Raw genomic sequence first — 17083 nt, 5'->3', positions numbered from 1 at the left:
CAAATATTTTGCACCAAATTTTAATAGGTATGTTTATGTTCCAGAAATTTCTTTTTATTGCATATAGGGCTCTGCGAGCTTTTTCTTTTAGTGCATTCACTGCCATGCTGAAACTCCTCAATGCAGTCATAATTAAGCCAAGGTAAGTGTACTGCATCGTGTGATCTAGGGCGGTGCTGTCTAGATTGAAATGGTATCTGTGTTCCTGACATCGGGGCTTCTTTTGGAAAATCATGATATTTGTCTTTTTTTTAGTTGTCTCTCTCTCTCTCTCTCTCTCTCTCTCCTCTCTCTCTCTCTCTCCTGCTGTAGGGTCTGGAGTCGGAGGAGGCTGAGCAGCTGCTGGGGCGTCTCCTGCCTGACATTGCCCGCTTGGCACTGAATGCAGAACAGCTCATCACACAGGTAGAGCATAGACACACGCCACACACACACACAGCAGCAGCTCATCACACAGGTACAGCACGGGCTCAAACACACATGCACACACACACATACAGAGAACAGCTCATCACACAGGTACAACTTCAACTGAAACATATGCACACACACACCCAAAGTAGCAGCTCACACACAACACCGATACCCCACAGACTGTCAAAAACACACACACACACACACACACACGCACAAGCACACACTCACGTACAGAACAGCTCATCACACAGGTAAACACACAGTATTAATTCATTAGTCTGATTCATTGCAGGCCAGTTCTGCTTGTTAAACATAAATTTCACTTCATCCAGATGATTTCAGCTCAGATTTTGTAAACTCAACTTTCTATTAAAAGGAGCACATGTGTTAGTTTCTCTTCAAGGTACATATTTTTCATTTGCTCTCACATAATTTGGAATTTAAAATAATTTCCAGTTTTATAAGATATTTAGTAAGTATTCACCAAGCAAGCTCTAGGAATAGTCAGCTAGTCATTCCGAATAGTCATTCGAATCTGTGAATAAATCATTCACATGGCTATAATCATTAATAAAAAAACACTCAGTAATTAGTAGTAGTTTGATAAACAGAGCCTCTGGTCATTTTGTTGTAGCTTGGCAGAAATGACCCCCCATTAAGTGCACCCCACTGTGATTAATGCTTTAGGAAACCTGATATGGGTTAAAAAATTACATCTGGCAAACCAGTCACAGGGTCAAGGTGTCTGGCTGTCAATGCTGGGTTTATGGACCTATTGGTCATCCCAGGCAATGGTCAACACACACACACACACACACACACGGTCCATATGATGAAGGACAACTTCCATGGCAACCATGCACTCATTAACACTGCAGGGGGGAGGGGGTCAGTTTTTGGGATCTATCATTCTCAAAGCCAATCAGCTGTCAGACAACCCCCAACCTCCCCCCCCCCCCCTTCTGGTCTGATGCGTGCTCCCTCAGGAGTGCTGTAGGGAAGTGGAGTTTGGCCACACCAACGGCCCAGTTGTTTCACAAGCATTTGACTTCCGAAGGGAGACAAGTAAATATTCTGTTATTTCCCCTGTTTACAAGGATGTTAATCCCTTTGATGTTGCGATTCTGACTTGTTACATTCTGCTCTCCAGATGCCAGAATCAAACGCATGATGTAAACCGAATGCTACATGTGTTAATTGCCAAGATTCTCTAATGACGGGCATAAATATTGATTTGTTTTCCTCAGTTAGATGCAACTCTTAATCAAGCTAAAATAATAATTTTAGGCGTAATAAAAACCGAGTTCACAGTGTCCATAGAGTCTCCATGTGCTGTGGTGGAAATGGAGAGGTAGTTGCTGCTACTCTCGCGTGAAGCAAAGCGAGGGAGAAGAATTATTTGCTCATATTTTGGAATAAAAGTTTGCTCTTTTGGACCAATGTGTGCATTTGCATAGCTCTTAAAACTAAGTTTATGTGCCTTGTGGCCCAATAGTGGAGGATGGTACCAATTTCTTGTTGTCATTCCTAGTATGTACGCTACTGTTGGTTCTCTGTACTTGGTATGTTCCCTAATAGTAGTTTTGACATGCTGCAGTAAATATATGCTGTATGAAGTTGTCCATGATATACTGGTAGAATTTCTCCCTCATGATAAGCATAGTTGAAGAGATGTTAGATGATGAGATGAGTTGATTAGATGATCACATGTAGGACGAGACCAAGCATGGCGGAAGGCGGAGTTGGAACAGGGAGTTTTGCTGATGATCAGGATTAAGATTTACTCTTTTGGATCAATGTTGGCTCTCAGAAGTGTAAGCTGTTTTGACTTATGGCCAAGACGATAGTGGGGAATGGTGCTATTTTTTTTATCTTATTACGTCATCTCTAGTATGTAGACTAGTCCTGGTTCTGTGTAGTTGGTATGCTCTTTAATAGTAGTTGTGATTGTCTATTTACCGGACTCCTGCTCTGGAAACAGGAAAGCAGGAGTAAGTGATTCCCCCTACCTCCTACCCCCTTCAAGTCCAATGTGACATGTCGGCCAATCCATGATAGTCTCGAAGTCATGGGTAACTCTGGGAACCACGCAGTTCTGAGAGTGAAAATGGAGTAGTCTTGATCGAGTAGATTTATATGCCTCTATGGTGTGTGCACAGTGCAGCGCCCATCCCAGCTACTTGTCTCATGTCTGAGAGAGAGAGAAAGAGAACCAGGTAGTGAGAATAATGAGCCTCGAGACGTGCTGGAACACACACTTACACACACACACACACACACACTTACAGACAGACAGATGAGGGCCTTGGTCAAGGTTTTTCTGTAATTTCTCTGACATTTAGGGGAAGAAAAAGCATCCAATGCTTTTCCCTCCCTCATTTCAACACTCTCTGGCAAGTCATTAGTGTAACATCGCCTCTACTGTCTAAACTGGTTTGCCGCAATTCAGAGGCAGGTAGGCAGTCTACTTTGTGGCTGTGGGGATTGATTTCAGCTGTGTGTAATATCCCCAGTAGCTCATATCCAAATGGACTCGAGCTTATGTAATGAAATGCAATTCAATCCTTGTTTGGCAGCTTAGTAATGTATTAGTAGACAATATTTTCTGTTGTACTTATTACGTGAATTGAGTAACAGATATTTTCTAATTTATGAATTGTCCAACCCACATTTCTGTATGTGTATGTGTGTGTGTTTTGAGTAGGCTGCCCAGAATATCAGTTGCTCACTCCAAACTGAATTTCAGAGCCAGCCTAAGGAAGTTCCAGCCTAGCTATTTGGACTATCTGAACTGCATAAAATTAGCGTGAATTAGTGCACATCGCTAAATGTTTGAATAGGAGTTAGCAGAGGAAGCACTGCCACACATATCTGGAGCAGTCATCTGAGTGGCTCCAATCAGAGATGCTATCCTCTGGGGAAATGGGAGGGGGGCAGAGAGAGAGAGAGGTTGGACAGAGAAGGAGTGAGAGAGAAGGATGGAAAGAGAGAGGTTGCACAGAGAAGGAGCGAGAAAGAACGATGGAGAGATATAAGAGAGAGATTTGGGGAGAGGGAGAGAAAAAGAGATTGTGTATGAGTAAAAAAGGGGGTGATGGAGAGATGGTGTATGAGAGAGGGGGAGGGGAAGAATGAGAGAGGGAGAGATGGTGTATGAAGGAGGGAGGGAGGGAGGGGGGGGGGTGGAGAGAGCACAAGTATCCTTGAGTGGGTAATGAAGCCATCTGATTGGAGTGGCCCCTAGAGAGGGCTCCAATTAGCTCCCCTGCTAATTAGCCCAAATGTAATTAAAGCTTTCATAGTCCTAAACAAATCACACACACACACTGACCTCTCCTTATCAGCGTGCCGACTCCAGACACACACACATGCACACACCTACATACAGTACACACACTGACCCCTGCTCACGGTGATATTATCTCTTGTTAGCCAGTGCCCCTCCTGAAGGCCGGACAGAGCCACTCCATCACGCTGTCTCAGGAGCAGGTGGCCTGTCTCCTGGCCAACGCCTTCTTCTGCACTTTCCCCCGACGCAACTCCAGGAAGTCCGAGTACTTCAACTACCCTGACATCAACTTCTGCAGGTAGCACTGGTAAACATGTTGACCCTCTGGCTTGTTGATCGTGTGTGTGTGTGTGTGTGTGTGTTTACAGTCAGACTGTCAGATTATTAGTCTGTTTTGATGTGCCCCTCTTCATGAAATTGTCCCTTTATCACACCATCACTGGAACGACTCTTGTCTTAAACATAAATAACATGTATTCATTGTGAACAAAACTAGATGTACCGCATAGCGGTACAAAATATGACCGCCGCTCAGTCCTGTACATCCGTTCCGTGAAAATAAATCACACTTCAATTTGTCTCCATATTTTACTCCATCCCCCACTCTTGAAACTTTTGTGTATGCTTGTTTGGCATGCCTGAGTGTGTGTGTGCGGCTGCACAGAAAGTAGCCTACTGGTGCTGAAAAGAAAGATGTAGCATTGTTATAAAACCTTTAAAATCTCTAAACAATCACAAGTAGGGCAGTTCATCACAGTTCATCCATTGCAACTGGATTGATGACAGGTCACTTACACCTGTAGGCTACATTGTATTTGGGAAAAGCAAAAGGTATCAGCATAATGTTATTTATTTATTGATTTATTGATTTATTTATGAACAAAAACATCTCTGTCAGTTCCATGCCATTTTCAACAGCTATCAAAAACAAAGGTAATTTTTGGATGGATGGATTTTTTGTGAATGTTTCTTCTTCTACATAAGATTTTAGTCATCTTTAGTTCATGTAATACTTTATTGTCAATGCACAAATTAAGTAACAGTAGTCTGAAATGTTATTGTTAATGCACAAATGAAGTAACAGTAGTCTGAAACGAAATACTGTTTTACATCTAACCAGTGGTGCAAATAACTGACATGTCCAAATGGGCCTTGATGAAATGCGTCGCTAGACTGTTCATACACATTTTAACGGGCCAAAGTTGAAGAGCTGTTGTTTGTTATTGTTCGGGCAAATATAGGCTGATTCACGTTTCCTTGCATTGTGTAACTGAGGTCCATGGCTAGTCTGGCTTTCACCAGACCAAGCTCAATCTTTTAAGAAATCAAAAAATAAATAGCGGGCAGATCAGGCTGGGTTCACCCAGCCTAGTCCATAGGCACCCGATATTGTTTAATTTTCGATTGAGATATCCACTCTCTGGCTATTCTAAATGCAAAAATGCATCAGGGAGTTATGACAAAACTGTAACTAACAAACTAGATCCTAATAGAAAGCTGTTAGCTTCCCTAAGCTACAGGTAGGCTTATAAGGTAGGCCTATTTACAACATAAATTGTCAATAGGCTATGCTGGCGACCAGTGTTGGGAGTTATGAGTTACAAAAGTAATGTAATTACTGTAATATATTGCTTTTTGCTGTAACGTGGCAATGTAAGGCATTACAAAAAAAAATTGGGTAATATTTACCGGACAAAACTTCAGTAACGCCGCATTACAATGCATTTTAACCTGAAATTAGGGTGGTATTATGTATTGATACATAGGGAGCCTTGGGGTACAAAGTAACACTTTTTAGTTATGGCTAAATAATTCTAAAATCATTTGAGTTTCACTAGTTATACTTTTAACAAGCAACATACATATCTCTGTTACACATATGCACTGGAAGTTTGTTTTTAGGAGCTACTGTTCTTTTACAATTCCACCGAGTGGCGATAGGTGAAATGTTACAACCTGCCGGGGGTTAGTTGTAACACTCATTCAAAAGGCTGTTTTAATTAAATGAATTCAATAAATGTATCTGAATGTGTATGATAGAATGGGATCTGACTATTTATGATACATAAGTCATGAACTAACTACAGGCGAATGTGAAAATTGACTTTATTTTCTATGAGAAATAACATGAGAAATATCGCCAATGGAAGCAAAGAGTCTAACCAAGGTCAATCCTGCCAAGAAAAGCCCTCAAACCTGAAAACACATGAGGCAAAATGCAAAACATCACAAAAACGAGACTAAACTAGCACTAATCTCGCGCACATTTTTTGTATTGCAACATCATTGTACAGTATGAGTGGCTTAGTTGTAACTGTGGCGTTACAACTAACCCCGCTGAGTCACGTTTGTTATAAGATAAGCTAGCACCTGCTATGAGTTGGCTACATGTTTCAAAGCGGTGTTCATTTTAGCCTATAAGACGGTTATTAAGATGATACAAGATTGGAGTCAGTGAGCTGCACCCACAACTCAGTAATGGAAAGACAAGTACCACCTAGACATTTACGTTGATGTCTTCTTCAAAAGGCTTTTGCTGCAGATCTATGCGGGAAACACGCCCATGCTGACTGAAAATGTGTGGAACACGCTCATAGTAATGTGATTAACCGACCAATAGCATGCCTCGATCAACCCCTGCAACTAGGGAAAAAAGTCCAGTTAGCATTTAACCCCGCTGTTATTTTGTGCCCGGCTCCCCTATTCACAAAAAACAACAATGCGCGAGAACAAAGGAGAAAAATTCCACGCCAAATAGCAGAACGAGCTCCTGTTACTGGTTGAAGATGACTGTGGCTGGCTGCAACTGACTCGATGGACATAAGCCTATACGCTCATTATTTTCAATTTGCAGAGACAACTAGAATATGAAGAACAGTTAAGTGCACTTTGTGTGTGAAACCCAAAGATCTCTATACCTCATTAAATAGCACAATTAATTTAATGACACACCTAGAAATGCAGCCACGCTAATCTTTAGCAATAAATGCTCTTCTAGTGCATGTCAACTTTGTGCTGTGAACTTGAATTAAAGAGAATGAAATATAGAAATGTAAAAAGATGGGGACTTGGACTTTAGGCCTAAAAAACAGTGACTTCAGACATGACTTGCGACTCCCTCAAAAAGACTTCAGACTTGACTCGACTCGAGCTTTGAGAATCCTGAACAAGCTGTATTTCATGCAATTATTGTTTTCAATTGTATTCAATTATTTTTTAATCTAAATGTATTCATGTATTTCTCTTTTATTTTATTGCTACATATACTTTGGGAACGCATAACGAGCGGCATTGCCCCTTTGCCATAATGTACAACGTGCTTATGCGCTATGTGCGCTACACTCACAGATATATATATAACAAAAAATGCATTGACCATGCATGACAAGAAGTCCTCCTGGAGTTGTGCCTTTTATCGTTACTTTCAGTTACAATAACCGCACACAGAGGAAATGTTTAGCGAACAGCTACATGCAAAAAGCGTGGCACCAGGATAAACTAGAAAATGTAATTTCGAGGAAATTACCAGTGCATGAAAATATAAACATACTGTATATTAACATAAAATGCAAAACAAAATTTCATTTGGAAACAGTTGGCAGGAGTCATAGTTGATAACAACTGACAGTTGAAATGTCTAAACAGTTAAATAGTTGAGTAGTTTAAATAGTTAAATTATTTAATAGTGAATTATTGTAGTGAGGACATTTATTTTGAAACAGTTGTGGGCAGAGGAAATAGGAACAGAAGAGTCTAAAGAGAGCCAGATTGAATGCTTAAAGCCTGAGACAGAGTATATAGTTTAAAAGTTAGATAGAAATTTAGATAGTGTAATGAATGTTGATAGACAGAAAGTTGAATGGATGTTGATAGGCAGATTGTTTAATGGATGTTGGTGGATAGTTTAATGGGTGGATGAGTGAATGGTTTGAAGAGGATGAATGGATAGAAAGTTGGATGGAATGCGCCTTAATACCACCTGAGGCCCTGGGCTATATGTTTTAAGCCCCCTCCCCAAACCGCAGAAATACTAATTATGATACCCGCCCATGATCTGACCCCTTTATTTACATAACGTGCTTTTGGTTGATATAGCCTAACATGCAGTGTAGCCTATCATTATTGAGCCTATGTAAAACATTTACATAAACAGGAACAGAAAGCCCTTAATCACGTCAGCCTACCCATGACATCGCTTATCAAAAAGGTTAGCCTACTGCACGAAAACAACAGCGTTGAACTTTTACAACACTATAGGCTAAGTTAAAGATGGGTTACACATATGGGCGTTTCAAGCTTTTCAAAAAGTGCATGTGTTTGTCGTGTCGTGGGGGTTCCCCAGGAGGTTTTTTGAAATTCGGTCTACTTAACACACCATTCTAACACAGATTGGGAGGGACAGAAATACTTTTAGCCTACAGAACAAGCAGCAATCAGAAAACATAACAATCAGAACACATAACATAGGATATTATTTGTGCGAATATGGGTTAGCACAAACTTAGCTTTTGGTGAACGAAGATGCAGATCACTAATTCATTTCTTTGCGCAACAGCCCATGCTCTGCATTCACTCCTGTGAGACAAGTGAAATAGGCCTACATGTTTTTAAAGCCGTTTCATTGCCAGGCTATTTGCTACAATATTTACCTGCTATGCCTTCTGTTTTCATGGACAGTTACAGGAATCCACGTCATTCGTTTATCATTTAATGATAATATTATCATTTTGTTACACTTCAGAAGAGAAGACAAAGGGGGCCTCTGCATCGATGTCATTGTAGAGCAGTGCAGTGTGCTCAATTATGTAGGGTAGCTCCAGAGTAGGCTAATGACTGACGCCGCGAATACGGACACGGCCGTTTATTATTGATTCATTATTATTATTAGGAGGCCCCTCATTGGTCGAGGCCCCTGGGCTTCAGCCCAGGTAAGCCCTTGCATTAAGGCGCCAGTATAATTAAACACATTATAATCAATAGGCCAAAATCATAATTGTGTACAGTATCTGTGCCGAAATTCGTAATTCAAGTCCAGTGCAGAACTGAATAAGAAAATCATACGGCTATGTATCTTGAAGTTCCAGTATGTGAGAGACTTGACGTGCCTTCATATCTCCAACCTCAAGTATGCAGCTAATAAGGAAATAGAATTGTTATTTAATTAAACAAGGTGAACTTCTCCCCTCTGTGGCATGCAGAAAAGGATGCTACAACGAAGGGAATTCAAACACACTCAACACCTTACCATCTATTGATGTCATTGTGGTTGAGACATCTGACATTTTTCTGTTAAAGATTGGCATGGAGACAGTGGGACATGGTTGCCTTTGTCAGTGTCCTTATGTGAACTTGCACAGGTAAAATTTGCTTATCTTTACTTGCGTGCCACTTCACACCAGTGCTTCAGACCAGAGCTGATGCTTCAGCAATACTGAAAAGCTGTAAGTGTTGTTGAACACAGCTGTTCTCACATTGTTGCCTAATTACCAATTATTCATTACACCTGTGTGTAGTATCTACTTTTTTTGTGATTTTCACATATAGTATTTTGCAGTATTTTTAAAATACAAAATACACACCAATAAAGTATTTTTGATACAAAAACACAGAGCCCTTTTCCTTCAAACCAATAAAATACAAATGACAAAATACTATTTTGCATTTGAAACACATATTACATGTTTCAGAAATACTACCCATCCCTGGGAACAGGCAGACTACATCTTTATAGTTGGCCATATGATGACATACTTAGGTTAATACTGTATTTCACCAGTTAGGGGCACCAAAATGGCGAGTAGCTGCAACTGTGTAGCCTATCCTGACATGTCTTTAAGTTTTGGGTTGCAATATATACAGGTAGTGGGCTCTCTGTTGATTTTAATGAGTAGGCCTAAGCCTGAAGTTACAGCATTTCTATCACAATTAACCAGACTTTTCGCCTTTCGTCTTCTTTTTAACAAAAATTCTGGCTATGATTGTTCCTTGTATTGCATCATGAGCCATCACTGCACCTATTGCATTCTACTGTTGTTAGCCTTAAGCCTAGCTCAGTCATTATGTTGTACCACATCACCCTCCATTAGAAGTGCAATGAGCTGCATTGAGCATAATAAACTGCATTTAGAATTCCAAATCCATATTTCTAGATATTTTGGTAAAAGTAACTTAAAGTAATAATACAATAGTAGTGTAATGCCTTTACAATTCAGAGACAGTAATATTATAATGTAATGAATTACTTTGAAATGACAGTAATAAGTAATACATAATATATTACAATTTTGAAGTAACTTGCTCAACACTGCTGGCGACACAAATAAAATCTCCTTTGGAAACCAATGGCTTCGCTAGCGGCGGTCATAATAATTGACACCCATTTGTAGTTCATTCATTCAGCATACAGGATGTGTTTGATTAACTGATGTGTGTACACCCATTAAATATCTAGAAAGGTCAGTTTTTGTCCTCATGCTGCTGCTATGGAATGAGCAGCTACTGTATGAAATGGCCCTTTTGGCCCTTTGCTTTTAGGATCAGGTTTGGCCCTTGTAAATTTCCTCTTTCTGTAAGTTGCTTTGGATAAAAACATCAGCTAAATGAATACATGTAAACATATATTGCTTTTAAGATCAGGTTTTGGTTTTCACACGTTGGTGCTTGTCAGAGATCAAATATGATCCTCATATATTGCTGCTGATTAAAGAGCCATTTTGATCCTCACATTCTGCTGCTATAAGATGCTCTTCTAGTGCATGTCAGCTTTGTGCTGTGAACTTGAATTAAAGAGAATGAAGGGATAGAAATGTAAAAAAGATGGGGACTTGGACTTAGGTCGCAAAAACAGTGACTTCAGACATGACTTGCGACTCCACCTCAAAAGACTTCAGACTTGACTGGGACTCGAGCTTTTGAGAATCCTGAACAAGCTGTATTTCATGCAATTATTGCTTTTTTTTTTTATCTAAATGTATTCATGTATTTCTATTTTATTTTATTGCTACATATACTTTGGGAAACGATAATAACGGCATTGCCCCTTTGCCATAATATAACGTAACGCGATCGCTATGTCGCACACTCACAGATATATAAAAAAAAAATGCATTGACCATGGCGACAAGAAGTCCTCCTGGAGTTGTGCCTTTATCGTTACTTTTCAGTTACAATAACTTCGTACACAGAGGAAATAAGCGAACAGTTACATGCAAGGTGCGTGGCACCAGGATAAACTAGAAAATGTAATTTCGAGGAAATTACCAGTGCATGAAAAATATAAACATACTGGGTATATTAATAACATAAAATGCAAAACAAACTTTCATTTGGAAACAGTTGGCAGGAGTCATAGTTGATAACAACTGACAGTTGAAATGTCTAAACAGTTAAATAGTTGAGTAGTTTAAATAGTTAAATTATTTAATAGTGAATTATTGTAGTGAGGACATTTATTTTGAAACAGTTGTGGGCAGAGGAAATAGGAACAGAAGAGTCTTAAGAGAGCCAGATTGTATGCTTAAAGCCTGAGACAGAGTATATAGTTTAAAAGTTAAATTTAGATAGTGTAATGGATGTTGATAGACAGAAAGTTGAATGGATGTTGATAGGCAGATTGTTTAATGGATGTTGGTGGATAGTTTAATGGGTGGATGAGTGAATGGTTTGAAGAGGTTGAATGGATAGAAAGTTGGATGGAATGTGCCCAGGGGCGCCTTAATACCACCTGAGGCCCCTGGGCTATATGTTTTTAAGCCCCCCCCCCAAACCGCAAATACTAATTATGATACCCGGCCCGCGATCTGACCCGCCTATTCACGAAACCAACAGCGTTGAACTTTTACACTATACACTATACTGTAGGCTAAGTTAAAAGATGGGTTACACATATGGACGTTTCAAGTTTTTCAAAAGTGCATGTGTTTGTCGTGTCGAGGGGTTCCCCAGGAGGTTTTTTGAAATTCTGTATACTTAACACACCATTCTAACACAGATTGGGAGGGACAGAAATACTTTTAGCCTACAGAACAAGCAGTAATCACAAAACATAACAATCAGAACACATAACATAGGATATTATTTGTGCTTAATATGGGTTAGCACAAACTTAGCTTTTGGTGAACGAAGATGCAGATCACCAATTATTTCTTTCAAGAACAGCCCATGTTCTGCATTCACTCCCTGTGAGACAAGTGAAATAGGCCTACATGTTTTAAAGCCGTTTACTGCCAGGCTATTTGCCACGATATTTACCTGCTATGCCTTCTGTTTTCATGGACAGTTACAGGAATCCACGCCATTCGCTTATCATTTTATGATAATATTATCATTTTGTTACACTTCAGAAAGAAGAAGACAAAGGGCCTCTGCATCGATGTCATTGTAGAGCAGTGCAATGTGCTCAATTATGTAGGGTAGCTCCAGAGTAGGCTAATGACTGACGCCGCTACTTTACGACACGGGCCGTTTATTATTATTGATTCATTATTATTATTAGGGAGGCCCTCATTGTCGAGGCCCCGGGCTTCAGCCCAAGCCCTTTTTATGGCCAGTATAATTAAACACATTATAATCAATAGGCCAAAATCATAATTGTGTACAGTATCTGTGCAAATTTAATTCAAGTCCAGTGCAGAACTGAATAAGAAAATCATACGCTATGTATCTTGAAGTTCCAGTATGTGAAAGATTTGACGCGCTTTTAATATCTCCAACCTCAAGTATGCAGCTAATAAGGAAATAGAATTGTTATTTAATTAAACAAGGTGAACTTCTCCCCCTGTGGCATGCAGAAAAGGATGCTACAAACGAAGGGAATTCAAACACACTCAACACCTTACCATCTATTGATGTCATTGTGGTTGAGACATCTGACATTTTTCTGTTAAAGATTGGCATGGAGACAATGGGACATGGTTGCCTTTGTCAGTGTCCTTATGTGAACTTGCACAGGTAAACTTGTTTATCTTTACTTGCGTACCACTTCACACCAGTGCTTCAGACCAGAGCTGATGCTTCAGCAATACTGAAAAGCTGTAAGTGTTGTTGAACACAGCTGTTCTCACATTGTTGCCTAATTACCAATTATTCATTACACTGTGTGTAGTATCTACTTGTGTTTTTCACATATAGTATTTTGCAGTATTTTTAAAATACAAAAAAATACACACCAATAAAGTATTTTGATACAAAATACAGAGCCCTTTCCTTCAACTTAATAAAATACAAATGACAAAAATACTATTTTGCATTTGAAACACATATTACATGTTTCAGAAATACTACCCATCCCTGGGAACAGGCAGACTACATCTTTATAGTTGGCCCATGATGACATACTTAGGTTAATACTGTATTTCACCAGTTAGGGCACCAAAATGGCAGTAGCTGCCGTGTAGCCTATCCTGACATGTCTTTAAGTTTTGGGTTGCAATATACAGGTAGTGGGCTCTCTGTTGATTTTAATGAGTAGGCCTAAGCCTGAAGTTACAGCATTTCTATCACAATTGACCAGACTTTAGCCTTTCTCGCCTTCTTTTAACAAAAATTCTGGCTATGATTGTTCCTTGTATTGCATCATGAGCCATCACTGCACCTATTGCATTCTACTGTTGTTAGCCTTAAGCCTAGCTCAGTCATTATGTTGTACCACATCACCCTCCATTAGAAGTGCAATGAGCTGCATTGAGCATAATAAACTGCATTTAGAATTCCAAATCCATATTTCTAGATATTTTGGTAAAAGTAACTTAAAAGTAATACAATAGTAGTGTAATGCCTTACAATTCAGAGACAGTAATATTATAATGTAATGAATTACTTTGAAATGACAGTAATAAGTAATACATAATATATTACGATTTTGAAGTAACTTGCTCAACACTGCTGGCTTACACAAATAAAATCTCCTTTGAAACCAATGGCTGGCTAGCGGCGGTCATAATAATTGACACCCATTTGTAGTTCATTCATTCAGCATACAGGATGTGTTTGATTAACTGATGTGTGTACACCCATTAAATATCTAGAAAGGTCAGTTTTTGTCCTCACATGCTGCTGCTATGGAATGAGCAGCTATGAAATGGCCCTTTTGGCCCTTTGCTTTTAGGATCAGGTTTGGCCCTTGTAAATTTCCTCTTTCTGTAAGTTGTTTTGGATAAAAACATCAGCTAAATGAATACATGTAAACATATATTGCTTTTAAGATCAGGTTTTGGTTTTCACACGTTGGTGCTTGTCAGAGATCAATTATGATCCTCATATATTGCTGCTGATTAAAGAGCCAGTTTGATCCTCACATTCTGCTGCTAAGTAAAGATCAGGTGTGGTGTGCAGCTCACAGTGAGACAGCGGACAGAGGATGTGTTTGGTAGTCCAGGAACAGCCGTCCTGCTGGGAGAATTTCTTTAAGGAGCTCTTTGATTTTCCCCCCACTGATGAACTCCTCTGATAAACCACTGTGTTGTCTATTTAAAGAGGTGAGCAGTTGGGTTCATCGTTAGGTGTTGATAATGCATGGTCCTTACCCTAAAGCCAGGTGTGCAGCAGGTCTCACTTGGACTGATGAATGGAGCTGGTGAAACTTATACCAATTTATGCACCAAGTTATTTACACTGAAGCATAATGACATATTTTTGACAGTTTGCTTTGAATAACTCATGTGTGAAAGAATGATGCTTTTGTTTTTTGACCTGCAAGTTTGACCTTTAAGATCTGACAACTCCAAATGGTGAGTGGTTAGGTTGTTGTTGTCTGATGCAATCTCATTCTTTCATTCATTCATTCATTCATTCATTCATTCATTCATTCATCCCTCTCTCCGTTTATAGTACGTGTCTTTACTTGAGAAGTTTAACCTTTAAGATCGGATAGCCACAAAAGGATGAGTGGTTGGGTTTTTGTTGTCTAATGCAGTCCCCTTCATTCATTTGTTCATCCACCCACCCATCCATCCGTCCATCCTAACTTCTGTCTGCTGTGGGTGCCTTTCATTCAAGAATTTTGACAGCTGGATGATTGTCTAATGCAATTGCATCCATCCATTCATCCTTCCATCCATCCATTCATCCATCCATCCATCCATCCATCCATCCATTCATCCATCCATTCATTCTTCTATTCATCCATCCTTCCATTCATTCATCCATCCATCCATCCATCCATTCATTCTTCTATTCATCCATCCTTCCATTCATTCATTCATCCATCCATCCATCCATCCATCCATCCATCCATCCATCCATTCATTCATTCATTCATTCATTCATTCATCCATCCTTCCATTCATTCATTCATTCATCCATCCATCCATTCATTCTTCTATTCATCCATCCATTCCCGTCTTCACCATGAGTGCCTTTTCTCTGTGACCACGATGTCAGCTCGAGATGTTGGCGTATTAATGTAATGCAATTCACCGCTCGCAGTAATTTCTTAAGGGGGATCGCCCCACTCACATCCACCAATCACGTCCGGACGCCAAGGCATGCCGTCTCCACAGCTCCCCTGATTACTGAAATGGAGGAGAAAATCCAATTAACATTGATCCAGATGGGGAAGCTCTGACCATGGTGGGCCAGGGCCAGCTTTGTGTGTGTACACTGTATGTGTGTGTGTGTGTGTGTGTGTGTGTGTGTGTGTGTGTGTGTGTGTGGAGGGACACTGTGTTTTCTGACTTAAAGATCCCAATGATTTAAGATGTTGGAGTCTTATGTTTGTGTCCTTGTCCTAACTTTATGAAGAATCAGGTGTTTGTGGTTCTTTCTCTGTTTGCCCTGCTCTGCTTCCATTAGGACTGTGTATTTTTTTACTGCTTTTATGTTGGACCCAATGATCAATCTAAATCCTCTGGCCCATAATCAAGGATAACCAGTGAGTTCAACAGTAAGGGTCTATGTGTCCCTAGTCATAGCTGTTGGAGGCCAGTTGTTTCTAGTGTGAGGGGCGGTGTGACGAGGTGTGGGGGCAACATTTGTTCTTGTTATTGTGATCCAGAAAGTCTGTGAACTGGTTCAGTATTCCTTGAAATACGGTACTCTCCAGTCATTCACGTCACCTGAGCACACATGAGTTGATATTGTTTGTAAAAGTAGAGAAGCTAGATGTTTAGATTTCAACATCACATCTGTTGTGCAAAATACTTAAAAAAGTGAACAGAAAACAGTGATTGGGGCGTTTGTCGAGAAAGGTGTTTTTGTCTGTTCTCCCTACAGGATTCGCATATTTCGTTGCTCTGATTGGGTAGGTTTATCCAATTTCGTGCAGAAGCATTTTTCCCTGTGTTGGTTGAAACGTCCCATAATCACGTCCCAATGGAGCGGTACCAGACTCAAATTTTTAATAGAATTCAGGCTAGTTTTATACAATTCTAATGATACGGCACATACAATATGTGTCATTCAAGTGAGGATTCAAATGTGAATTCAAATGTGTAGTACTTCAAATGTGAATATTTTATCGTATTGTGAATTCATCGCTGCCCATTCCTCTTTGCATTATCAAAGACACATGTTATTATGCAATGTTTTGATGCAGTCAAATTCATTCATTCATTCATTCATTCATTCATTCATTCATTCGTTCATTTGTTCATTAATTCATTCATTCATCCCTCCATCTCTTTGTCCATCCATCCACAACTGCCCGTTATGCTGATGGAAAGGTCCTGTGTTCCATGCAGCATGGCAGCGCGGCCTCGGTGGTTCATGTCAGAGGCACGTTTCTTCTCTCCTGGGCCAATGTGACGCTTGGCCCGATCTCGTTCTCGTTCTCTCGCCCCGCGGCGGCCATGACAGAGAGCAGAGATGAAAGCTGGAGTGGACCGGAGATGAATGAGCTCTCGCTCCTCCCCAAGGGGCTTTTAGTGCCACACACACACACACACACACACACACACACACACACACACACACACACTTTACTGCTGCCTCTGCCCCATCACCACATACCCGTCCCATCCAAAGTCTTCTCACCCTGGAATCACACACACGCACACACACACACACACACACACACACACACACACACACACACACACACAGTTCTAAACTCTGCCTTTGCCCCACACAGAAAGCACCCCAATTCAAACTGGCATCCACTCACTCTCTCACTCTCTCTCTTTCTTTCTCTCTCTCTCTATCTCTCTCTCCTACACAAACACAAGCACACACACAAACATGTACACACATGTTGCCTCCCTTCTCTTTGTGATGAAAAAATAGAAGACTTTTTATCTCTCTACCTTTGGCAGGCTCCTCTGAAAAGGAGGACTGTTGGATTTGTTAATGTACCCCTAAGGGTGCATGCTCAGAATACACTCTCTCCCCCTCTCTTTTTTCTGTTATTCACTCTATTTTGCTTCCTCCCCCACCCCCTTAGTC

The 17083-nt window shown here is 40.2% G+C and overlaps 1 protein-coding gene across 5 annotated transcripts in view; it reads left to right on the top strand.

Moving 5' to 3' along the window:
* LOC125287523 (poly(ADP-ribose) glycohydrolase-like) overlaps window positions 1-17083 on the top strand; it is a 56828-nt gene that overhangs the window by 15583 nt on the left and 24162 nt on the right. For all 5 annotated transcript variants that reach the window (XM_048233406.1, XM_048233403.1, XM_048233402.1 and 2 more), the window contains 2 exons: window positions 313-405; window positions 3850-4004. In XM_048233406.1, the coding sequence (XP_048089363.1) occupies window positions 313-405; window positions 3850-4004 (248 nt within the window). The remainder of the gene's footprint in view (window positions 1-312; window positions 406-3849; window positions 4005-17083) is intronic.

Source organism: Alosa alosa, chromosome 22 (genome assembly GCF_017589495.1).
Source record: "Alosa alosa isolate M-15738 ecotype Scorff River chromosome 22, AALO_Geno_1.1, whole genome shotgun sequence".
NCBI lineage: Eukaryota > Metazoa > Chordata > Actinopteri > Clupeiformes > Clupeidae > Alosa > Alosa alosa.
The sequence above is the reverse complement of the archived record's forward strand: the minus strand, read 5'-3'. Positions and strand labels throughout refer to the sequence as shown.